Below are 25,597 nucleotides of genomic sequence, written 5' to 3'. Positions count from 1 at the left end.
TTGAAGGGGCTTCAATTAAGGAGATACAAGTGTTCCACTATGTTAGCAAGAAGAAGAAGACAAGCAAAAGAGCATGAGTCAGGATAAGGAAAAATACGGTGACAAGCCGCTTGAATGAGACTCAAACCTATGCTGGTGCATGGGTTACATTACATACTTATTACTATAGCAGGGCTCCAGATAAGGGCCGTATCGGCGTAAATACGGATAGAAAATATGCAGGATACGATTGGAAATAAATTAGAAAACGTAGCAGATACGCACCACAGCAATGGTGTTCGGTCTTAAAATCATTTACAGACATATTTATCTGAAAAAGTACTGTTTTATTGTTTATTGACCTGTTTACACAAGAGTAGCAATGTTGTGGTGCATATATGAAATGAAAAAACACAAGATTACTGACATGCCATTAAATTCCATTCAGTACTCTAAATGTACTCTTAAGTTTTTCCAGTACTCCTATATTGAAAACATAAGGAGTATGTACTCCTGATGTTGAAAAATTATCTGGAGCCCTGCTATAGATTGGAGATGTCACACACTGGAAATTGGAAATGTTTCCATTTGGGCAAACTAGTTTGTCACATATCACAAAAAAATGCAGTGGTCAAGGGAGATAACACAGCTACATTACCTGCTGGCTCGCCTCTATAAACACAGCCTTGTATTTCTCAATCTGCTCCCTCAGTACAACTAGAAAGTAAAGGTGTACACTCTCATTATGGTTCCTATCAAGCTACCGTGTAACGTAGGTAAATATATAAACTCCGCTTTATCATGGACTATATGAAATGGAACTGATGGGAAATTATATATTGAACATCTGACCATTGATATTAAAGAAGTAAAGACAATGAAACCAACTTACTATTTTTGTCTTTTCGACCTTCACATATCCTATAAAAGAAATACATATCATGCAGTGAGATTTTGTGTATTGCAAAAGGGAAAGATTAATTGGAGTGGAACTGTCACAAGAGAAAAACACATCTTTGATTTCTACACATTGGGTGGTGTTCACAGCAAACAGAGGAGCCTAGTGGTTCATGTGTTGCTTGTCAGGCTAAATCAGGACATAGGTACAATGTGTGAAGGCCATTTTCAAAGTCCCCTGTTGTGATACTGATGGAATAATGCTAAGAAACATGTAAAAACATTCTCACTCACTCTTCAAACATACTTGCCGATTTTCTATGTGTTATACATGATAATATAACAAAAACGTTTTTGCTGTGTTAACATTCAACTAAAATGATTATAAAGACTTTTATCTTTACCTTTGCAAGTCAGCCTCCAGTTCAGACCTCAGGTGTGGCTTGGACATTTGGTATCCCATCTCATCATATCCTACAACAAACAGTCAACACCTGTAGTTTAGCTCAACCCGTATGAGTTATTCAACCTATGCTTGCTAATCAAGGGTTTGGCAAGGTGCCTTGGTTGACTGTGTGTCCTCAGACCCCAATGTCTTATCATATCTCGTCTGGGACTAGTGTTAAGGACTGCTATGTATTTCCTCCAGTGTTATTGACACGACTACACTGAACTGTGGACCAAGCATCATCACTATAACAAGTTGTAGCCCTTATATTCGATTAGATTACTTTGTGGAATATACGACTACACAACCATCTACCGTCTCACAATCACATTCTCCTACTGACCTTCCACAAGTCCCATCCCGAGCTGTCCAGGCACAAAACGTCCATCAGGACGAAGACCGACGTAACTTCGGACTTTGATGGTTTCAATGTGATCTGCGTGTGTGGCATCAGTACCTGAAATATCATTATAAGATTGCAAGTCAGCATCTGAAGCGTCTCTGATTGTCCAGTGTTGGATATGTCTATTTTATATGGATCATTACCCTGGACTTCGTCACTATGATAGCTTACTGGAAAAGGAGATGTGCAATCAAATTACTCTCATGAGCCAGAGACCTTGTGAGGAAAGACAAAGATATGACCAGGGGTGATGACATTCCCAAATGAAGATAATGGGTCATGGGCATTTATGTATTCATATATAATGGCCAAATAGTAATCGAAAATAGACTGACTGACTGACTGAGTTTGGTTTTACGCCGCTTTTAGCAATATTCCAGCAACATCACGGCGGGGGGACACCAGAAATGGGCTTCAAACATTGTACCCATGTGGGGATTCGAACCCGGGTCTTCGGCGTGACGAGCCAATGCTTTAACCACTAGACTACCCCACCACCCCTGAAAATAGACAATGTACTTGGGAGTTATTTTTCACTTGAACAATAACTGAAATAGTGACAAACTGTTCACCCACCAATTCCATGTTTCTCCATGAGAGCTATCAGGTCTGCTTCAGACAACAAAGGTGGGGGCACTGTCTCACTACATGCCATCTGTTTGAGAAAGAAAACTCTGGCTAGGCAATTGATGAAAAAACAATAACGTTAATATGACATCAAAAAGGTTTCTCTGCAACACTATACCTTCGCACATACTTACTGGAGGTTTACAATATTCCTACTTACCTCCATCAGGCTTGGTTCAAACTGATCTCCCTGCTTGTAGATGGGGATTTCCTGCAAAGACATAATGAAGTATTAATGTACTTGCTAACCCTATGAATAGAACAGGTGTGAATGAGTGAGTACAGTGGAAGCTGTCAAAATCTGCAGCTGTCCAATCCGGCAAGTTGTCAATACAAGAGTAAAATCTCAGTCCCATCCGTGGCTAGTACACAATGTGTGCAGTAACTGAGAGAACCACGTGATACAACAATGTATATGAGAGTGACAAAACTGGTTCAGTTCTAGTCATAGGTAACTGTGTCAGCTCTACAATACGACACGCTGTCTATCCGGAATATTTCTTCAGTCCTGACGAGTGCCGGTTTACACAGCTTCCACTATATGTGTCTAGATTGGATGGTTTGTTGTTTAACACACCACACTCAGTAATATTCCTGGTCTGTAAATAATTGTGTCTGGACAGACAATCCAGTGATCACCATCATGAGTTCTATGCAACTGGGATATGATGATATATGTCAACCAAATCAGTGAGACTGACCACCCGATCCCATTAGTCGCCTCTTACAACAAGCATGGGTTGCTGAAGACCAATTCTAACCCAGATCTTCACATGTATGTGTTAAGAGGAGTGAGCGAGTGAGTTTAGTTTTACGCTGCACTCAGCAATATTCCAGCTATATATGTTGGCGGTCTGTAAATAATCGAGTCTGGAGTGGAGTGAGTGAGTGAGGAGTGAGTGAGTGAGTTTGGTTTTATCACGCTTTTAGCAATATTCCAGCAATATCACGCGGGGACACCAGAAATGGGCTTCACACATTGTACCCATGTGGGGAATCGAACCCGGTCTTCGGCTTGACCAACCACTAGCTAACGCTTTAACCACTAGGCTACCCCACCATCGCCTCTTTAATCGAAGTCTGACCAGACAAGCATCAACAACAAGCATGAGTTGCTGAAGATCAATTCTAACCAAGTCAGACCTTCATGGGTGTTGAAGTCATGACCTTCATGGGTTTAGAAAGATATGAGGAATCATGATAACGATATTACTCCAGAAACACACCAACATTCCACAAAGTGGACCATTTTAGGTCAGTCAAGAGAATGAGCAACCTATGTCACATTATAGCAAAAACATTAATTCACTGTAAACTATGTTCAATATAGGCCTCATATCTTTTACACTGGCTCATATTAAAATAGGTTCGAAAAGAGACTGATCAAGTTATTTGTAAACTCAGTTGTGGTATAACAATTGTATAAAGGTCAACATTTGAAAAGGAGATCATTATAAATTCTTGACGCTCCTCTCTTTAAACAGTTATGACAACTCAAGGGTGAGAAAGGTAGTGAGAATGAACATTAAGATGTTATTTTTAAGTCACCAATCCTACCTTAGCATTCCATTTCTCATATGGGTAGACCTCAAGGTAGTTCCTGGCAATGATCATCAAACCACTGGCTGCAAACTGAACATTAATACAGTTATTGAGTGAAAGAGATGGCACATGAGAGAGAGAGAGTTGGTTTGTTTAGGCCAGACCAATTTTATTTCTTGTTTTATGGATTTTTATCCTCAGAAAACCTAAAGGCAGGAGGGGAAAAAAAAATAAAAAAATCACCAGTCAAAGTAATATTCCTTCTAAATACTAAAAGTATTTTACGTTTGGCAATTTATGAGGTGTATATGGGGCAAACTACAATCTGAAAACAATTTTCTTATAAGTTTACATTCGGAATTTTTTTCTCTTCTTATTCTTGAAAAAATGCGACTGGCAGATCCGTAAAACAAGAAATAAAAATGGTCTGGCCTTGACGCCACACCCAGCAATATTCCACCTATATGGCGGCAGTTTGTAAACAATCAAATCTGGACCAGATAATCAAGTGACCAACAGCATGAGCATCGATCTACGCCATTTATGACAACATGACATGTATCAACCAAGTCAGCAAGCCTGACCTACCAACCCTGTTGGTCGCCTCTTACAAGAATCATGGGTTGCTGAAGATGAATTCTAACCTGGATTTTCACGGGTATCAGCACAAGTATGCCAGTGTTGTTAATGCTGCAGTCAGCAATATTCCAGTGTTATAATTCCAGATCAAACAAACCAGTGATTGACAGCTCGAGCAACAAATTACAACCCATGCTGCATGACCGGGTATGATGACACACTATCGGCAACACTGGCTACCTAAAACACTTCAGTTGACTCAAAAGACAAGCATTGGTTATTGGGGTCCAATTCTACCACGTTATTCCCAGAGGGGCAAGATTACAAGGTGGATAATCAGAAGATATTTACCCAATAACATCCTCATTATTACAAAGCCTCCCTGATTTTAGGTGATAACAATTGTTATTTCCCCTACCCTCTCCTCTGCTATGTTGATATCAACTGTCGTCTCCATACCCTGGGCATCTTGGGAGCAGCACGCAAGAAAGTGACGAACCACGAACTCATACACACGCTGATCATTTCCCTGTAACACACATCAAAGTCTCTCTGGTAACTACTAAATGTGTCTACAAATCAAAGGTGAGTTCAATTCTACTTGATGTTTTAGCAACTTAATACAAAAAGTAATAGCTTCCAGTACCATCTCGAATAAATCAGATTCTTAGTGGTCGTGATCGCCACACAAAGATGAGGACATCCTATTACAGGTCACTTAAGGAATTAGTTGTACAGCTCAGAACTGTCGTTTGGGGTAGCCCTTATTGACATTTTTAAGTTCACCTTTCATGATCAAGTGTGACTCTAAGTGATTGGATGAAAGTTTGTTCTGAGCTTATCTCATTTTAGGAAGACCTAAAATAAGAAGTTTAGTCAGGATTGACTTAGAGGAATGTTTATCAAACTTTACATCTTGTCGAAAATTCCTGTAGTAGATTATTTGTTTGTGAATTTGTAACAAATATTTTTCTTATTGGATTTCTTTATTGCATACTGTATATTGTAAATAAGTTTTGGGATCATCTTGATTTCAATCCCCTTAAAAGCTCACAAGGTTAAAAATATCAATATCAAAGAGCAAAAAGTTGTGAGGATGAACATTTTACATTTTCACATATAAACAACATCTCAGTTAGGAGTAACCTATTGAGACAGACTTGGTGCAGTAGTTACCTGTAGGGTGGCCGTGTACTTGATGGGGTGTATAGGGGGATGGGCATTATCAGTCTTGTTGCCATTTCGGGGATGAATTCCTTGCTCCAAGACTCTTTGTGCAAAACCTGATAAAGGTAACAACGCTTACTAAATGAAACAAACAGATGTAAGAGGTTGTTTGGTTGTTTAATCTTGCAATGGCTTTACCCATGTCTCTGTGTTATTTGTACACTGCCAAGAAGTGAATTATAATTTTTTATATGTTGACTGGCTAGTGTGTTCAGACTGTTTGACAATGTGACATCATATGAGCCCACTGTAGCAATTAATGAGATCCATTTACTTGAGACTGTGAGAACCATGTCCAGTTCCGATCTTGTGTCTAGTGTCGTGACTGTGATAGAGGGTCCCTACCTCCCCTGTTGGAAGTCTTGCGTTTGGTGTCCTGACTATGAGAAGAGGGTCCCTACCTCCCCAGTTGAAGTCTCGTGTTTGGTGTCCTGACTATGAGAAAAGGGTCCCTACCTCCCCAGTTCGAGTCTCGTTGTCCTGACTATGAGAAGAGGGTCCCTACCTCCCCAGTTCAAGTCCAGTGTTTGGTGTCCTGACTATGAGAAGAGGGTCCCTACCTCCCCAGTTCGAGTTTAGGGTGTTTGAGGGGCTCAGTGTTTGAGGCCCTACCTCCCCAATTAGGGTCCCTTGTTTGGTGTCCTGACTATGAGAAGAGGGTCCCTACCTCCCCAGTTGAAGTCTTGTGTTTGGTGTCCTGACTATGAGAAGAGGGTCCCTACCTCCCCAGTTCAAGTCCCGTGTTTGGTGTCCTGACTATGAGAAGAGGGTCCCTACCTCCCCAGTTCGAAGTCCTCGGTGTTTGAGAAGAGGGTCCTACCTCCCCACCAGGGTCCCGTGGTTTGGTGTCCTGACTAGAGAAGGTCCCTACCTCCCCAGTTGAAGTCTCTCGCTTGGTGTCCTGACTATGAGAAGAGGGTCCCTACCTCCCCAAGTTAGGGTTTCCGTGTCTGGTGTCCTGACTATGAGAAGAGGGTCCCCTGACCTCCTCCCCAGTTGAAGAGTCTCTGCTTGAGGAAGTGTCCTGAGAGGAGGGTCCCTACCTCCCAGTTCGGTCTGAAGTGTTTGAGAAGAGGGTCCCTACCCCAGTCCTGCACCAGGCTTTGAGAAGAGGGTCCCTACCTCCCCAATTAGGGAGGAAGATCCAACTTTGGGGAAGATATTGGTTTCTGTGCGAGGATAGCTGATGAATCCCTGTGTGTAGAGCTTCTCCGCAATCTTCATGGTTTCCTTGGCATTAATCCTCAGCTTTCTGGATGCAAGCTTCTCCATTTCCTGGAAGTTACTCGTAAATAATATTTGTCCACTAAAGCAGGCACCTTGTACTGAACAACCAGTGCTACAGACTGTATATGGGTGTGGGTTACTGATCCCCAATAGAACAATGACTGCATTCCATGCTGCAATAATGTTACTGATCATGTGTTCTGGGGTTAAAGCATTGCTCACTATGAGGGTCATCTTGGTTGTGATAGTAGTAAACTAATGTCAAGAATTCATAACCATATTAATCCTTGTAACAGAAATCAGTAAAAAATACCTGACATTCTCAAAGACTGCCATTTATCTCTACTCTGAACATGGTGTAAATCCTTGCTAATAAACAACAACGGCAGTTTTGAAACCACACATTATACATATGATTTACTACTTGCCTCAATCTTAACTATCTGCATACTACCTACATACTACCTACAATACTGTCAGTATATTTAAATTCCTATTACTATTGTAATAACCAATCTATCGCAATATGTAACTATGTCATCACACTTCTAAATTCCAGAGAACATTCTCTCAGTATCCCTATATATTAGCACAGAAATCCGTTTGTGTATACACTGTACATGAAAGAGAAAATATTTTACATCTATGGTTACAACTCAGGTGAATTATTCCTGTTCTTCGCTATAACTCACTAACATCAAGCCTTGTCATCATACATATGGTGGTATCTATTTTCTGATCCAGTTCAGATAATCACAACACCTGCGCTACTCACCACAGTGTCCAGTGCCGTGGGCCGCCACTTACTCTTGTGCTTACTCTTCACTTCCAGCACCGTTGCTACAGGGTTCTGCATGGCATGGCCAAGAAAAATTATTTTTGATACAAAACTTCACATATAGCATAGTAATCACAAATCCTGAAATTTTGCAAACACTTAAAGGTCACATGCAAGCAAAAAATCGAACATAATTAAAACACAATTATCACTTATTCATGACATATAATATACATTGCTGGTTACGAAAAAATATATAAACAAAATTATAAGCGTACAATCGCAAATCGAAAGTGCAAAATTGTGTACTTCGGTTTACTTCCCAAGAAACGAAGCAGCCCGGGATACCGAACCCAGTCAGAGCGGGTGGGTGTGCACTCAAGTGTAACGGCTGGTTCATTTGCAGATGCCTTCACGGCTAATTGTGTGTATATATATATAGAGATGTTGGGTTTTGTAAATACATGCTCATTTTTTGTGTATAACATTTTGCAATCAACAGACATCATAACATGTCATGTGTTCAAGTATCACACCTGCCTGTCTGTGTAATTACATAATGTGACAGAGACCGAACTCGGGCCATAAATCAATGCATTTTGTTTATGGTGTATAGCCTGATTGGTGTTAAGTTCAAATTGCATGTGGTCAGTGATAGCAGCTGTGTATTGAATATTGTCATTAGCAGACAGGCAGGCAGACACACAGGTGTCAATAAAACAAGACATTGAGTTCTGTCTGTGACAACGACATATCTATATCACAGTTAGAAATTCTGTCAACACTAAATAATGACATTGCTTTTAAGTATCGAACTGAGAAAGTGTCTCGGTAAGAAGAAAGTGTGGTGAAACAGACAAATGAAATTATATAAACAGTTAATTTACTGTCATAACATATAAAAAGCTCGAGATATCAACAAAACATTAGAAAAATAGCTCACACCAAAGCCTTCACCGAGTATTCACCCGACAACCCGCTTCCAAGCTGCGCGAACCTATTTACTTGCGCACGTGCTATGAGCGCAGCCCAGCTGTTGAAACCCGTTTTCCCCAGAAAAGTCTGGGGAAAATTAGTGAAACGTTTGAACTCCGATTTCGCGCGTTTTTTTTCATCGCGTTATTTTTCAACTTTATAAGTTGAATTTGCATTTTTGACGATTTGTTTCGGTATGTCCATACGGAAAGGTATCAGAATCTGCAAAGTTGTGTTTTACGTTGCATGTGACCTTTAAGAGACACTGAAGAAAAGAACTATAAAATGAGGTATTCTCTATAACACAAACAACAATAACACAACACTAAAAGGGATGTAATGTCGAAGGTATATATATTTGTCCTTTGTGATATATCTTTTCTCAACATAAAACTTGATAGTAAAGATATAAAGCTGATCATTTAATGAAGCTGACATTTGATTGGTTCAAAAGCTCATAGATCCATATTTGTAACAGATGATCAGGGAAACCAGTAACCTGACATGACCTCCTGTGGAATGCATGATGAATTGTTAAGCAGAGAGGTGTCATGTCAGAGGACAAGTTTTTAATCAGATTTTATTTGAATGAAATAGCATGCATGTCAAGAGAGAGGATGCAAGATGAGAAAAGCATACCTCTATGCACTGCTCAAAGAGAACAAGACATGCAAGATGGTCAAAGAGACGATTTCTGTAACACAGTAAAACACACAATTATTCTCTCATGACATTGTGTAAACTAACATTGATAATAAAATTCTAAATGGGTTGAAAAAAAAATAATTTGATGATTTTAGGTATGAGGATATTTTACACCAGTTTGGATTGCAAGCACTTTTGTGTAAGGCAGATATGTAAATATCTAATTGCGATAAATTTGTTTAAAGTCAGATGTCACCAAAACAGTGAGTGAGTGAGTATAGTTTTACACCACAATCAGCAATATTCCAGCCATATGGTGGTGGTCTGTAAATAATCGAGTCTGGACCAGACAATCCAGTGATCAATAGCATGATCATCATCATCTAAGCAACTGGAGTAGTAGTACAATGATGGTATGGGACCACTTCCTCCTAGGAGTGTTAGTGCTGTGTAATTCCTCTCCCAACACACAGTAAAAATGATGATTTTCAAGCAGGAGACATCATTCGATGTCCCGACTAGCTCGCCAGCCTAGACCCGTTAAGTTTGCACTGTGACTGTCAGCCGTCCCGACAGTGTGGTGGAAGAACGTTGGACTGACAATACTAAGGCCAGGGTTTCGAGCCGAGCCAGGGTTTCTACTGGTTTAGACAGCCCCATATTGTTATAAGAATCTCATTTTCGCTTGGGCAACCCATTTTTTCAGCAACCATAAATCCATTTTTCAACCAGCAAACTATATAGATTCCCAGTCTAAATACTCTGTGTCCGTCGAGGACTTTTTCTTATAATACTAATTTCTCTGCGCCGCCGCCACACTGCCATGCTCCTTGCATAACTTCAAAGGAGTTCTCACACCCTTTCCGCTCATGTGTTGAGAGCATCTAGGGCCTCTACAGTTTTTCCTACACAAATTGGTTGTACCGAGAAGTACGTAAGAACACTTATTCAAAACCATGGTCGCATACTCAAAGTCAGCCATGCGTCTAATTGAGCAATAAAAGTCTCATTTAGAGCTATGTTTTAATATAGCTTTAGCGATGATGATGACCGTTAAAGAGCTGCGATCTGACGCTAAAAAAAGACGTCTCATGGGCTCCTCCCATCTGACTAAACCCAAACTGATAGAACTTTTTAAAGAATGAGAGGTCGTATTCACACCAGCCGATGTCACGGTGGAAGGCTTCCTCAGATGTTAAGAGAGAATGCGAGGCAGTGAAAACATAACACTGGATAGAGTCAAACCCATTATATACGACAAACTCAGGATGGAATTGTTCGATCTGGGTAGTGAAGTATAAACTTTTGGTCAAACTATCGATCACGAAATCCTCTGGATACACGAGCGACAGGTCTGAATTCCTTCTCGTAGGAGGGGTAGAAGCAATCGGAGAACCATTGCCTAGACACACTGAAACGATCCATCAATACAACACCGTGAGACTAACGCCTTTAACCCCAAAAGATGGCACATTGTTAAGGGAAAGCATTGATGCATCAATCAAAACGATCAAGACAAAACTATACGAGTGGGTTAAACCCGATGTGACATGGTCCTTAAACGAAGTCAGCGGTGTTTACATCGACGTAGTCAATGCATCTCCACTACGTCGTAGATCTTACCTCGAACTGCCCGCTTATTATTCGAGAAATAACGCCATCATCAACGTAAAAAACAGAGACAACAACTGCTTAAGATGGGCGTTAACATCGGCCCTAAATCCCGTCTCATTAAAAATTGCAACCAGTCCTTCCTCTTATAGCAAAAATGATGGTTTAAAATTCGTGGGTATAAAAACACCCACACCGCTTTCACAAATCACCGAAGTAGAAGAGCAAAACAAGTTGGCGATCAACGTCTTCAGAGACCAAGACGGCATCGTTGTCTATCGAGTTAGCTCCGCACCCGCCACGATTCCTCGCATTCATTTATTCCTCGTCTAGAAGGGCGGTAAATTTCATTACACATGGATTAAAAACTTAAACCGTTTCCTATTCAATCCACCCGACAAGAAGTACTTTTGCAAGGTCTGTCCAAGGAGCATGTGTGTTCGGGGGTAGACCAATTACTAGCCAACAGACAAATCATGGAAAACAAGTTGAAATAGGACTGTTGCAAATTAGGCATTATAAACGTACTTTGCCACTCTTTTCTTTATTAAAAGTTAATCTTACTGTCGTCTAATAGGACTTTCATCGCCTGTTAAATATTAGTGATGACATAGGAATATCATCATCATGTGGAATATTCCATCAATTCCCCCTGAAAGGATATTGTGTGAATGGTTTGACCCCACCAAAACGCAGTCTATTTTAGATAACGTTTTGTCTACCGACGATGATTTACAATGGCTCATCACGTTGATATGCAAACCTATTCGCCGCTATTTATCAACGCATGACATCCCCCCCGATATCATCGTCAAACTTAAAAAAATGTCCGGTTGAAATGATATATCAGCGTGATTGTATTCGTCAGTTATTTTACGACTCGTTTCTTCACAATAAGCGATTTCATCATCAACAAGTTAAGGCTTTTGTGCTCGCGTGCAAAATAGAAACATCATGTTATTCAGCAACGACTGATCATTGTTAAAAAAAGTAAAACGATGATCATTCAGAATTCAGATACTATTGGGTTTGTGCAGCAGTATTCATCTAAATGGGGCGAGGTTAACGCTAATATCGGTCCCCTGGCCGAAACCTGTCAGTTATGGGGTACGTATTTAATCAATCAATTACTCAATCATAAATTATCCCCGCATAAAATAGGATTTCTTCCCGTGGTTCAATTAAATCCACTGGCGAGTTATGAAGAACGACAAGAAATTATTTCACGGAATCAACAAAAAATTGTTGAAAAAACGTCTAAAATGTATTGCTGCCCCAATTGTCAGGCTCGAGAATGCGTGTTTCACGAAATTCAAACCTGGTCTTTAGACAAGCCTGCTACTATTTTTAGTACGTGTAAAAACTGCGGACAAGAATTTAATGGCTAAGAATCTCATTTTTTCTGCTACATATAGTGGGGATGTCCGAAGGGGACCTTGGATACGGGTTTGGGCATCTTCTCGTTGAATGGTCTCTCGACCGGCAGCGTGCTGTGTTTCCAGGTCTTGTAAACGACCTTCCAGAGAAACACTGCCGCTAGTGAAAGGTAGGTAGTCGTCGTCTAGTCTAGACAAGATGTCGACCAACATCGTCGTGGTTTGCTCCGCACGAGTCAATAACATCGTCGCGTTTTGCTCCACACGAGCAGTTGTAGAATTCCTGGATGGTCAGATTTGGAGGGGGCAAGAGGGTCGACAGTTCTGCAGCAGGCAATACGGTTGGTGCTGCTGGAGGTCTGGTCTCATCGGCGGGCAAGAGGGTCAAAGGTTCTGCAGTAGGCTCTCACCATAGCTGGTACAGCCTTGTGGACCCAATACCGAAGCGCTTTTTTACCTCACTTGCTGGGAACACACCACGAAGGGAGCGTATTTCTTGGATCTGGTCCGATGACAAATCTGTTCTTGGTGGCATGGTTTTGTTTTTTTTCCTGGATATGTATATCCCATATGTCTGTATGGAAATCCCATCCTCTCCCAGGAAATCCCAAGTCTCTCCCATTTTTCCTGAGAAACCCCAATCCTCTCCCAGGAAATCCCAATCCTCTCCCAATTTTCCTGAGAAATCCCAATCCTATTCCATTTTCACCCCAGGAAAACTAGCCAAACTCCAAGCCAATCCTAGCAAACGCCAAGCAAACTTAGCAAACTGCTTAGCAATGCTTGGCAAAACTTAGGAAACGCCAAGCAGAGCGATAGCCTGGCTCTTTTTTTTCTGACCTACTTTCTGTATAATGCTGTGTGTGTCAGCTCAGTGGTGAAACATTCCTGTGGCTGAGAATGGAATGTGTGTGTGGGTGATTAAACATTCATTTAATGATTTGACTTCACATATGGTATACAACATGTGGCCCTTGGCAACTTATTATTGCAAATGGATATTGCTCGGAAAGCCCACAACCTGCGGTAAACGCTGCATGGCTGAATATTGTCACATGCATGCCAACTGTGCGAGAAAGGGTCATGTCAATTACGCGTGCAAAGTATGTGGTATAGGGGTCAAATGTCATTATGGGTTGTGCAAAGCCCACGGAGCGGACGTAGTTCGAAACCAACTTATTTACGACAAGAAGAAAGATTATCTCAACGAACATTACCGACTACTCAGAATTAAAATTTATAAAAAGATTTTATGTGCGCTTCATTTCGAAACGCATCAAAGAGAAGGCTGACAGAGTTATCTGCGAATTGAAAACAACCTATTAGACATTTGACTTCACATAAGGTATACAACATGGCTACTGTCAGCAAACTCAAAGCGTTGGCTAAGGAACGTGGATTGGTTGGTTATTCTCACATGAGGAAAGCCGAACTGTTGACCTTGCTCGACATGAAATATGACAAGCATCCTACTGTACGAGAACTCAAAGTTCAAGCTAAAGAAGGTGGGTTGAAGGGTTATTCTCGCATGAGGAAAGCCGAACTGCTCACCTTGCTGGAAGACACCCAGCCGGTCGAATTGCGATTCGTGCTGACAGACCACGCCGTGGGTAAGTATTTGCGAGGCTGGCGGATGACCGTCCAGTCTAACACCGACTCGATCCCTTCGACCATCGATACCTCGTTACAAAAAATACAAGAATCATTGGAACGATGGAATCACAGGGGATCCTGTGGGTGGTGGGAAGTATCGACACCATCTATTTGGATATAGCAAACTACGTACCATTCAAAGGCGGAACGTACCTAGACTTGCCACCATACTACAAGAAAAAACAAGACATGGTCAACGTCAAAAACAAAGGCAACGATTATATGAGGGTTTTGATCAGATCAGCTTTGTTTCCGGTCAACGCACATTCGAACAGACTTTCGAGCTATCCCGAAGATGACGGGCTTAACTGGGACGGCATAGACAAACCCCACCCCCATCTCCCAGATCGCTAAAATCGAAAAACAGAATGACCACATCGCCATCAATGTCTTCGGACACGAAGGGAACAAAACATTCGTTCACAGGATCAACCCCCTCCCGAATGACGGATGACGCAAGACGATCAATTTATTCATGATTCAGCAAGGCGATCAGTATCACTACGCGTCAATAAAAAGTTTCAGCAGACTGTTGATCGTTAGGATGAGAAAGCCACAATAACTAGGTGCGCCTAGTGGCTGCAAGAGTTGTATACTCCCAAGGGAGTTGAGATTGATAATGCGATGTGCCGTTGAGATTGACATCCAATGATCGAGGGAAAAAATACCAGCGCCTTGAGCATGCACTAGTGCGTGGATATGTGCGCTATATAAATATCCTATAATATAATAATAATAATAAATGTTGTACGATCAATTGAAACATGCCAGAAAGAAACATTTCTGCGAACGGTGTCTGCACGGCTTCCCACGAGCCGACCTGCTGGAATCGCATAAGGAGGATTGCCGAAGCATGGGAGAGACGGCGATCAGAATCGACATGCCTCAAGAAAATAAAAACCTCTTAAAATTCATCAATCACAAACATCAAATGTCCGTGCCTTACGTCATCTATGCCGACTTTAAAGCCCTCATCAAACAGGTCGATCACATCACACCCGACACGACTGAACACAGTTTCACGTACAAAATGCAGGAACACGAAGCTTGTTGGTTCGGATACGTGGTCGTCCGATGCAACGGACAAACGGATGCACCCGTGATCTACCGAGGTTCCGACGCAGCTGAAACGTCTTACAACGCGAAGAGAGAAAAATCAGGGAAGCTTTGTCAGACCCTGCCTCCATGGATATGACACCGGAGGATGAGTTCGCTCATCAACGAGCTAGATATTGCCACGTATGCGGGGGACCCCTGAATGGGGATGCCGTGAGAGATCATTGTCACATCACCGGTCAATACCGAGGTGCCGCTCACAATGCGTGTAACCTAAAACTCAAAATCGAAAACTCAAAAGCCATCCCCATCCCCGTGGTGTTTCACAATTTGAGAGGTTACGATGCCCACCTGATCATGCAGGCCATCTCGGAGATTGAGGGCAAGTTAACGTGCATCCCCAACAACATGGAAAAATACATTTTCTTCTCGCTCAACGGTCTGAGATTTATCGATAGCTCTCAATTTCTCCTGTCATCGCTCGACAGTTTGGTCAAGGCCAACGATACCTTCGTCATCACCCATCAATACACCAACGCAGCGACTCGACATCTGCTGTTAAAAAAGGGTGTGTACCCGTACGAGTACATGGAGGATTGGTCTAAGTTTGAGGAGACGCGATTACCACCCATCGACCGCTTTTACAGCAACTTAACCGACTCGACCATCTCCCAGGACAATGACGATCCCGCTCAGTACGTGTGGGAGACGCTAAAGCCAACAACCCATACATGGAAGGCTACGACTTGAGTAAACCCTCCAACCACATCCTCTATCTCGATGCCAACAATTTGTACGGCTGGGCTATGAGTCAGTATCTAGCCTCAGGGGGGTTCGAGTGGGTTAACGGAGAAAATTTTAATGCGAAAAACATTATGGCCATCCCCGGAAACTTAGAGATAGGATACCTGTTCGAAGTGGATTTGGACTATCCCGCGGAACTCCACGCTGCCCACAACAGTTATCCGCTAGCCCCCGAACGGTTGATGGTTGATCAAAAATGGATGTCGGATTATCATCGACACTTGCTGGGAGATAACACACTCGTTAAGGTGGAAAACCTTGTACCGAACTTGATGAACAAGACAAAATATGTCGTGCACTATCGGAATCTACAACTATGTACTTATCGCTGGGCATGAAGCTGACAAAAACACATCGGGTGCTCAAATTTAATCAAAGTGTGCTGGGTCACCCATCGTGGAATACTTCGGGTTAAGACCTAAAATGTATTCGATCAAGAAAGCCGACAACGACGAAATAAAAAAAGCCAAAGGGGTCAAGAAATACGTGGTGAAACAGCATATCAAGCACACCCTCTTCAAACAGGCTCTCTTCGATAAACGCACGTTCAAACACCAATTGAATGCGAGAAGTGATAAACACAAAATCTATGGTATCACTCTCAATAAAACGTCACTGTCTCCCATGGACACGAAACGATGGATCGCCATCGATGGCGTCATGACTTACGAGTCTAGTCTCGACGAATTGGGATTTTCTGACCCCCCTATAAAGAAACTCCACTTGGCAGTTGAGGTCTAGCAAAAAAAAAAAAAAAAAAACCCAAAGGAGTCAAGAAATACATTGTGCTATACAGGTTTTCTTATAACTTACACAGGCGGGAGAGACGAGTTCTATATTTAGCCTAGGGATTCCCTCGTGTATTGCACCACACCTTATAATTACTTCGGCTCGATCTTACTATCATCCCCTGAACCTCCTGAACTGTTTTGTAGAACACTCGTGATATTAGCGCAGGCATAGACATACTTGTAGCCTTACAACATGGGGCTATCTAAACCAGTAGAACGCTTGCAAAAGTTTCCGACGCTAGCCACGGCTCGAACCCTGGCCTTAGTATTGTCAGTCCAACGCTCTTCCACCACACTGTCGAGATGGCTGACAGTCACAGTGCAAATTTAATGGGTCTAGGCTGGCGAGCTAGTCGGGACATCGAATGATGTCTCCCGCTTGAAAATCATCATTTTTACTGAGTGTTGGGAGAGGAATTACACAGCACTAACACTCCTAGGAGGCAGTGGTCCCGTACCACTGGATTGTCTGGTCCAAACTCGATTATTTACAGACCACCACCATATGGCTGGAATATTGCTGATTGTAGTGTAAAACTATACTCACTCACTCACTGTTTCGGTGACATCTGATTTTGAACAATTATACTATTAGGATACAATGACATGTGTCAACCAAGTCAGCGAGCCTGCCCACCCGATCTCAATTACCCCTGGAAATAGTCTATATAAAAGAGATTGCAAAGAACATTTTACTAACATTATCAGTTAGAAGCAGACATGGTTACGGTACATGCCAACACAAACCTTTTCCACAGGAAGTCTGCCTTGATGTCATCCAGAGTATGAGTCACTGTAAACCAGATATTCACAAACATTACGTAAGTTTTCATTGCTAGTATGCATGGCACCTTCACACATAATGATATCCAGAAAACAGATTTGGAAATTTTACCATAAATTGTATATTTATATACTTATCCTATCTCACGGTATGCACCTCTTCTCTTCTTCTACGACGATGTGTGGAAACGTGCTGTAGGCTAAGTTGAATCAAAACTTCCTGGACTCTGACCACCTGACCTCTGCCCCCACTCCGATAGCAGTACCTGTCAATCGTCTCAATAAGCGTGCAGATCGATCAGATGATCACATGACGTTCTGTGCCTGTCATTCTCGTCTTGGAGCGTCCAGTAATCTGTGATGTGGCGCAGGTCGGGTGGACATCCATCGCGTGAGATAGGATAAGTATATAAATATACAATTTATTGTAAAATTTCTAAATTTTTAAGTTATCCTATCTCACGGTATGCATTATCCTGGAGTTGGCTGGTGGGCCGCAGATTACCCTGTGTCAACTCTACAACCGTGAGGTCGCATAACACAAGGAGGCCAGGAGAAAGCACCAACTCCCGATATGCTAACTCTGAACTTGTGATGGGTTTCTTCGATAACCCTTTAGCTTACACAGCACAAAACTCTAGGAGTGGGCGGTCCCGTAATGTGGTTTTCAGCCACAACTTTTGACAAGCAAAAGCCACCCCAACTTTATCAAGACAGCAGTGAATTAAAAGTCGAAGACCTTAATCTGGACAGTCTCTCCTTCTAAACTTGCTGGCAAGAGGGAATAGCCTGCCCTTGTTTAACTTTCAGTACAAACTCTCCGATGATACATAAGAGAGCTGCGACACTTTATCATAAAGAGAGCAAAGAGCACTGGATGGAAGCATGATACAGTGAAGCGATGATAAGAGAGCCGTGCACTGGATGGAAGCCGATCACTGGATGGAGCCGATGATACCTTAATCATAAGAGACAGTCTCCTTGGATGATACACAAGCGATGATGAACTGGATGGAAGCCCAGAGCACTGGATGGAAGCGATGATACACGGTGCACTGCTGGAAGGCGCTGAAACTGATGGAAGCCGAATAGCCACTGGATGGAAGCCGATGATACATAAGAGAGCGGTGCACTGATGCAACTGGATGGAAGCGTTTACATAAGAGAGCAGCTGATACATTGATACATAAGAGAGCGTGCACTGGATGGAAGCGATGATACATAAGAGAGCGGTGCACTGGATGGAAGCGATGATACATAAGAGAGCGGTGCACTGGATGGAAGCGATGATACATAAGAGAGCGGTGCACTGGATGGAAGCGATGATACATGAGAGCCGTGCAGAGAGCACTGGATGGAAGCGATGATACATAAGAGAGCTGCGGTGCATGGAAGCGATGATACATAAGAGAGCGGTGCACTGGATGGAGCGACATGATGATACATACAGAGAGAGCGGTGCACTGGATGGAAGCGATGATACATAAGAGAGCGGTGCACTGGATGGAAGCGATGATACATAAGAGAGCAGTGCACTGGATGGAAGCGATGATACATAAGAGAGCGGTGCACTGGATGGAAGCGATGATACATAAGAGAGCAGCGCACTGGATGGAATCGATGATGGATGGAAGCATACATAAGAGAGCGGCATAAGCACTGGATGGAAGCGTTGATACATAAGAGAGCAGTGCACTGGATGGAAGCGATGATACATAAGAGAGCAGCGCACTGGAGTAAAGCGGTGCTCTGGATGGAAGCGTTGAAACATAAGAAAGCATCGCACTGGATGGAAGTGTTGATACATAAGAAAGCGTCACACTGGAGGAAAGCGGCACTCTGGATGGAAGTGTTGATACATAAGAAAAGCATCGCACTGGATGAAAGCGTTGATACATAAGAGAGCGGCGCACTGGAGTAAAGCAGCACTCTGAATACGAACGGCGCACTAGTAGATAACCAGGAAGTGAATGAAAGCGGCGCATTGGAACAAAGCGTCACACTGGACTGAAAGCAGTGGTGTGTAGAGATGAGCTAATCAAACCCCAAGGTGCACTCTACTGCGCCGAACCAAACTAGTAAACAAGTCGTGATGTCAGTATGCGCATAGAGGTAACCAGTTGATTCGGCGAATGCTGACAGTTCAGCGAACACTGTCGGATAGGGGAATACTGTTGTAGCGGTGATCTGGTATGGTGCGGCGATCAGGATCGATTCTGAGATCTAGGCTGGTTAGACGATCTGGATCGAAGAGGTGATCTGGTTCGGTAGTGTGATCCGGTTCGGTCAAGTGACCTGGTTCGGCAGGGTGATCCGGTTCGGCCGCATTCACAAAAACGCTGAGTCAATCGGGACCGGTGCATTCGTCTAAAACGTCGTACCATACAGTAATGGTGTACTGGATTGAAAGGTGTTCCAATCCAAAAACAATTCACTAAGTTGAATCGTTGTTCCAATCGAAAACGGAACGCTGGGCTGAAGTCTTGATCCAATCGAATACGCCGCACAGGGCTAATGAGTTGGACCGAACAAGAGCGGTGAACTGAAGTGAAACGATGCACTGGTCTCTTCTTCCCTTTGTGAGAGCGATGCATTGGTACAAAGTGATGAATGGACAGCAAGTGCCGCTCTAGTAAGCGGCGCACTGGAACTAGGCGGTGGTTCACAGACAGGTGGTGCAAGGTACGGGAAAGGTGTTGAAAGCGCCGCACTGGATACTGCCGTCATGCCTGACGTCAGGAAGATATGAAAGAGCCACATTGGAAGCAAGCGGCGCAAAGGTTGAAGTGCCGAACTGATCAATGTGGTTGAAAGCGCTGAACTGACTGCACTCGCCGCATGAGAGTGAACGCTTCCACCAAGCGCACTCACCATAGCAGAGGGGGGTGGAGCACTCAACCAAAGCGGCGCACTGGAAAAAACTCACCTGAGGCAAACCAGGAGTCTGTAAATCATCACCAAGGTAGAAGGCCGAGACTGTGCTACAGAGGTTGTTAGCACTACCACTCTCGGAGGAAATAGAACTTGTCTGGAGACGGGACTAGATGTTTTAGGACGAAAGCGACGACAGAGATACTCGCTCAAGTAGGAGTCTGAGGCAACCTCTAAAAAATCTTCATCTGGGGACGGTGATTAGATCGACGAACTGCTCTCATTGAACGGCGTTCTGATTTAGCACAAGTTAGAAGTTGAAGGACTTTCAGCAGTTGTACACCAATCTCTGTCCAATCTCCGTCTAGATGCAACCCGTTGAAAAAATTTCTAACTGAGAGAACAACACACGTCCACTCAGTGTAGAGACAAGAAGGAGAATGACAGGCACAGAACGTCACGTGATCATCTGAGCGATCTGCACGCTTATTGAGATGATTGACAGGTACTGCTATCGGAGTGGGTGCAGAGGTCAGGAAGTTTTGATTCAACTTGGCCTACAGCACGTTTCCACACATGGTCGTAGAAGAAGAGAGGTGCATACCATGAGATAGGATAAGTTTTAAAATTATAATAATTTTGTTCACATGTGTAATCCCAAATATAATATGTGTCACATTTGACCACTTTCTGAAAGGCATTGTGCATTCAAGTAAAATGGGGTTTCATGTTATGTTCAAGATTATTGCCCTTACAGCAACTTGCTGCAGTCTGACATGGATATCCCACTCAGACACATCATAATCACTAAGCTGCATATCTATGCAAAAAAAATTGCACTCTTCAGATTCAACAGATTTTATCCCTTTTACAAGAAAGCCTTACAAGATATCAAAAAATTCAAACTACTGGCTAATTGCAATCGTAATTTAAATTATTTTGTTTTGGGAGGTGGGCTAACCTACTGGTTAAAGCTTTCACTGGTCACGCCGAAGACCCAGGCTCAATTCCCCACATGGGAACAATGTGTGAGGGCCATTTCTGGTGTCCCCCAATATTGCTGGAATATTGCTAAAAGTAGCGTAAAAACAAAAAAACTCACTCACTCAATATTTTATTCTTTGATATTTCTTTTACCTTTTATTTTCCAGAATGGTTCTGGCACAAAAGCTTGGACCTGTTTGTATCTCTCCACCACAAAGCCCAGGGTTGGAAACTGGCAACTGCCGTCTGACAAGCTGTTGACTTAAATGTTCAGGAAACACTTTCTGCAAGCGTAGGGTCTGAAACCTTGTGAATGCGGCACCTGAATGCAGACATAAAGGAATTATACAACAATTTCACAAACTGGAGTACCAGTGGCATGTGACTAGATGGTATAAAGAATATCAGGTAGGACACAGGAAACATATGTGTACCACCAGATATGATCTAACTGGGCTGAAAGTCATGTACTGCTGGGTGTTTTCATCCATCAAGTAAATATGGTTTGACTGCTGTGTGGATTTTAAATAGCTTCTAGAATATCTTGCTGTGTCTGCATGTTAACAGGGTCCTCTAGCCCAAGACTTGCCAAATACAGGAAGGACTTCTGATCAATTCCATATGGACTACAACCCTAACAATTAGGTAGATGGCATCTCTGCAGCAAATGATTTTAGCAAAAGGGATTGATCAAACTGTTCAAAGGAAGCAAAGAATATTCTGCACAGCTAAAAAATATTGTCTATGCCAGACAAAACACCTTACCAGCTCACCACTATGAACAGCTTGTGTTCACACAATTTCCCAACAATTCCAAAAGTTATTTCCATTAAATCAGAGATAATCAAGATAGAGATGTTCTATTTTATGAAGTGCAGCAGTGGGTTGATTTTTTATGGTGCAAAAAAACAACAACCTACAATGGCAAAGATGATGAGTCACCTATAAATAAGAAACTGTTTGCAATCCTTCAGTTCTGTCAGTTGTAAATCAACCATGATGGAGGTTAACATTAACAAATATCTTCCAACATACATTGTTGTATGTGATTGGCACCGTGCTCACAAAACACAAGTTGCAATACCAGAGAATCACATTACCACCTTCACAGATCCATCAGCAAATACCCATGCCCTTGCAAGCTCATTGTAATACTTCTTTCACTGAATACACTACATTCCTCAATTATCAGTGACTACATACAGCTGGGGGTGAAGTCGAACCAAGCTCCGACAAGGTCTCTGTTCAGTCAGTGATCATATAACATCTGTAATATTCCCCATGCAATATGAACCAAACCTTGTGTCTCTACTCTACATTACATTATATCACTCAAAAAGTAGGGATGATTTGATTTGCACAAGTTATCCACATCCTTGTTTCATTATCTGACTAAAACTGATGACATGCTTCACAGTAACACCCTGACGTGACAGTATGTTTAGTTTTGGTTTGGGTTGTTGTTTACCACCGAAATCAGCAGTAATCCCGCTAGTTGGTGGCAGTCTGTAAATAATCAAGTCTGGACCAGACAATCCAGTGATCGATATCATGAGCATCAATCTGCACAACTGAGATGCAATGATGTGTCAACCAAGTCAGCAAGTCTGACCACCTGATCCTGTTGGTCGCCTCTTACAATAAGCATGGGTTGCTGAAGACCAATTTTACCCGGATCTTCTCATGTCTGAATGCATGTATTCATGGTTCAAGTAACCCCATGAGGTAGTGATTAAGTTAACCTGTGTGTTATACATTCCAATATCTAAATGTTGTAAAAAGTGCATTTCAGGACACAATAGCTCACCAATCCTGAGGTCCAGCTCCTGTCTGACGTCAACAGCATCACTCACACGCTTGTCTGGCTCCTGGAGGTTGCTGATTGCTCGATTCACTGCACTGCAACGTATCAACACAATCACACATTACAATATATTCAGACGAACGAGTGAGTTTAGTTTTATCCCAATTTTAGCAAAATTCAAGTATCATGGTGAGGGACACCAGAAAAGGGCTTCACATTTTGCACCCATGTGGGGAATCGAACTCATGTCTTTGGCGTGACAAGTGAACACTTTAACCACCAGACTACCCCACTGCCCCTTCAGAGAATTGCACAAACTCAGTGGTGGTTCATGTTTCAGGAGTAAATGAAATGACTGACTGACTGAGTTTGGTTTTACGCCGCTTTTAGCAATATTCCAGCAACATCACGGCGAGGGACACCAGAAATGGGCTTCACAGAGTAAATGAAATGATCAATTGACACAGTGACACATCCTTTCCATAAGTTATTTTTATGGCTATCGGGATAATTCAAAATCATCTTCAATTACAACCACTAGAAATATGGATTACTTACTGAGGTGTTATTTCTGAAAACCTTGCCCGGTAGATTTCAATATTTGGCTTCACTGTAAAACATACAAAAATATATGCATGGAGACACATAATTTAAACTTTTGGCTAATAAACATTTTTCAATCAAGTTCTGCCAACATTTTCTGTAGATACATAAAACATTATGTTGATCAGTTCGATATGCAACAAGTTTATTGCCAACCCAAATATTTTATGAACCCAACCACCACTTACAAAATATTAACTAAAAATTAGCAAAGGTTGCACATACGGTTGTGTTGACAAGCACAAAATCAAGTAAAGACATCTAAAGAAGAGTAAATAAATGAAACAATTTACCGGCATGTATCACAAATATACAAAAAAGACAAAGCATGAGTTGGCTGGGATAAATGCTGCTTTTAACAATAATTCTGTCCAGTTTTTAGTGCCGGCTTAATGTAGGTGGAAATCTAAAAGTTGGACAGGTTGTGGATGTTTACAACAATAGTGAAACCAAAATGAGCGTCATCACAAAGCATCATAATTAGAGTGTGTCGGGTATTTGAACCAATGAGTGACACTAACTGCTAACAATTGACTAAAACTTCATGCCTCAGACAACTCTGTGCTCCCAATAAGTATTTACTAATTTATGACTGCGAATAACATCTGGTGTAAATATCTTAGTGGGAATAGTCAGTGAGTATGGTTTTACGCCGCTTTCAGCAATATTCCAACAATATCACGACGGGGGACACCTGAAATGGGTCTCACACATTGTACCCATGTGGGCAATCGAAACCGGGTCTGGGGCGTGACGAGCGAATGTTTAACCCCACTGCACTGATAGTGCGAAAAAAATTACCTGATTGACAGACCTGGATCACTTCAAAACCAATGTTTTCCCCTTCCCTGTCACAATCAGTCCAAATTACTAGATATCTGCAACCCTTGATTTCTCGCTCCAGGGTACGCTGGAAATGAATACATCAACTAAAACATGATGATGATGATGATGTGCTAGGTTAGAGTAGTTTGGGGAGTATGGTGATTATAGTGGAGCACTATCTGTGCTAGGACAAATGTATATAGTCGGTTGGCCTCAATTCATGCTTGACATGGCTTAAGGCTCAAATGAAATAATACTGGGAAGACTTAGTGTGATGTTCCAAAACAATGATTAAAAATATATGTGGACTTATCCTCATGAGAAGCATGCTGCTTTGCAAGTCAAAGTGATATGTCACTTTTAAATATTTCACACATTGGAATTTCCTTGCTACTGAATAATTTTTAAATCATTCAAACACAAACAAAAACGATTTCTCTTGAAATAATATTCCATCTCATTTTCTTAAGTTTTAGCAGACATATTAGAAATAAAATCGAATGTCATTCTATTCATGACCATCAATCAATAAATGTTAACTTGTGTGCAGCTCACCTTGATGTCAACATAATTGTCTGGACAAGACTTAAACACTGGAAGGTCAAACAGAGACGTAGGACTACAGGAGTTCCTGAAACATTTACATGATCTTCATAATCAAAACAGGGTTCATTACTGTACATAAGGTAAAAGATTTTAATTTTTTTGTGAATCTTATTTAGGTTCATCTTGTGATTACTATACCATATTAACAGAAAAATCAATGACTCTAGTGTCTGGTCAGTTAGGTAGTTAACACGTTCAAAATCTGAACACATCATGATCAGCAACTAGGAAACAGTGTGGATATTACAAACCTCAAATAATACATTCTCAGTCAACTAAGTAAGATACATGTACACAGAGACTATATACCAATAATCAGTGTAATGAGTGGAAGCGATACACCATGAACCCCTGCGAAGTTTTCCCCGGCTGTGGTCCAGATGCATTGCACATGCACAGATGCCCTTAGCATCGGTATATGGTCCCTGATGTACAGTCAAACCCTGTTTACTCGGACCCTGTATATCCGGAAACCCCGCCTTCCGGACGATTTTTAGGTGAAA

The 25,597-nt window shown here is 42.1% G+C and overlaps 1 protein-coding gene across 1 annotated transcript in view; it reads right to left on the bottom strand.

The window, feature by feature from the left end:
- Nucleotides 1-25,597, bottom strand: part of LOC124289410 (DNA topoisomerase 3-alpha-like) — a gene marked incomplete at its 3' end in the record, with an annotated part of 38,022 nt that overhangs the window by 9,368 nt on the left and 3,057 nt on the right. The window contains 21 exon segments of the mRNA XM_046726031.1: nt 638-696; nt 872-900; nt 1,281-1,350; nt 1,668-1,781; nt 2,304-2,382; nt 2,515-2,565; nt 3,912-3,986; nt 4,894-5,004; nt 5,652-5,758; nt 6,315-6,348; nt 6,798-6,807; nt 6,841-6,977; nt 7,705-7,779; nt 9,322-9,376; nt 17,366-17,411; nt 21,410-21,501; nt 21,503-21,578; nt 23,064-23,155; nt 23,619-23,670; nt 24,465-24,573; nt 25,044-25,119. Coding sequence (XP_046581987.1) covers nt 638-696; nt 872-900; nt 1,281-1,350; nt 1,668-1,781; nt 2,304-2,382; nt 2,515-2,565; nt 3,912-3,986; nt 4,894-5,004; nt 5,652-5,758; nt 6,315-6,348; nt 6,798-6,807; nt 6,841-6,977; nt 7,705-7,779; nt 9,322-9,376; nt 17,366-17,411; nt 21,410-21,501; nt 21,503-21,578; nt 23,064-23,155; nt 23,619-23,670; nt 24,465-24,573; nt 25,044-25,119 — 1,549 coding nt within the window.

The sequence above is a fragment of the Haliotis rubra genome, unplaced genomic scaffold (assembly GCF_003918875.1).
Source record: "Haliotis rubra isolate DU_JTF1 unplaced genomic scaffold, ASM391887v1 Scf44, whole genome shotgun sequence".
NCBI classification, from domain to species: Eukaryota; Metazoa; Mollusca; class Gastropoda; order Lepetellida; family Haliotidae; genus Haliotis; species Haliotis rubra.
Note: the sequence above shows the minus strand (reverse complement) of the source record. Positions and strands in the feature narration are given on the sequence as shown.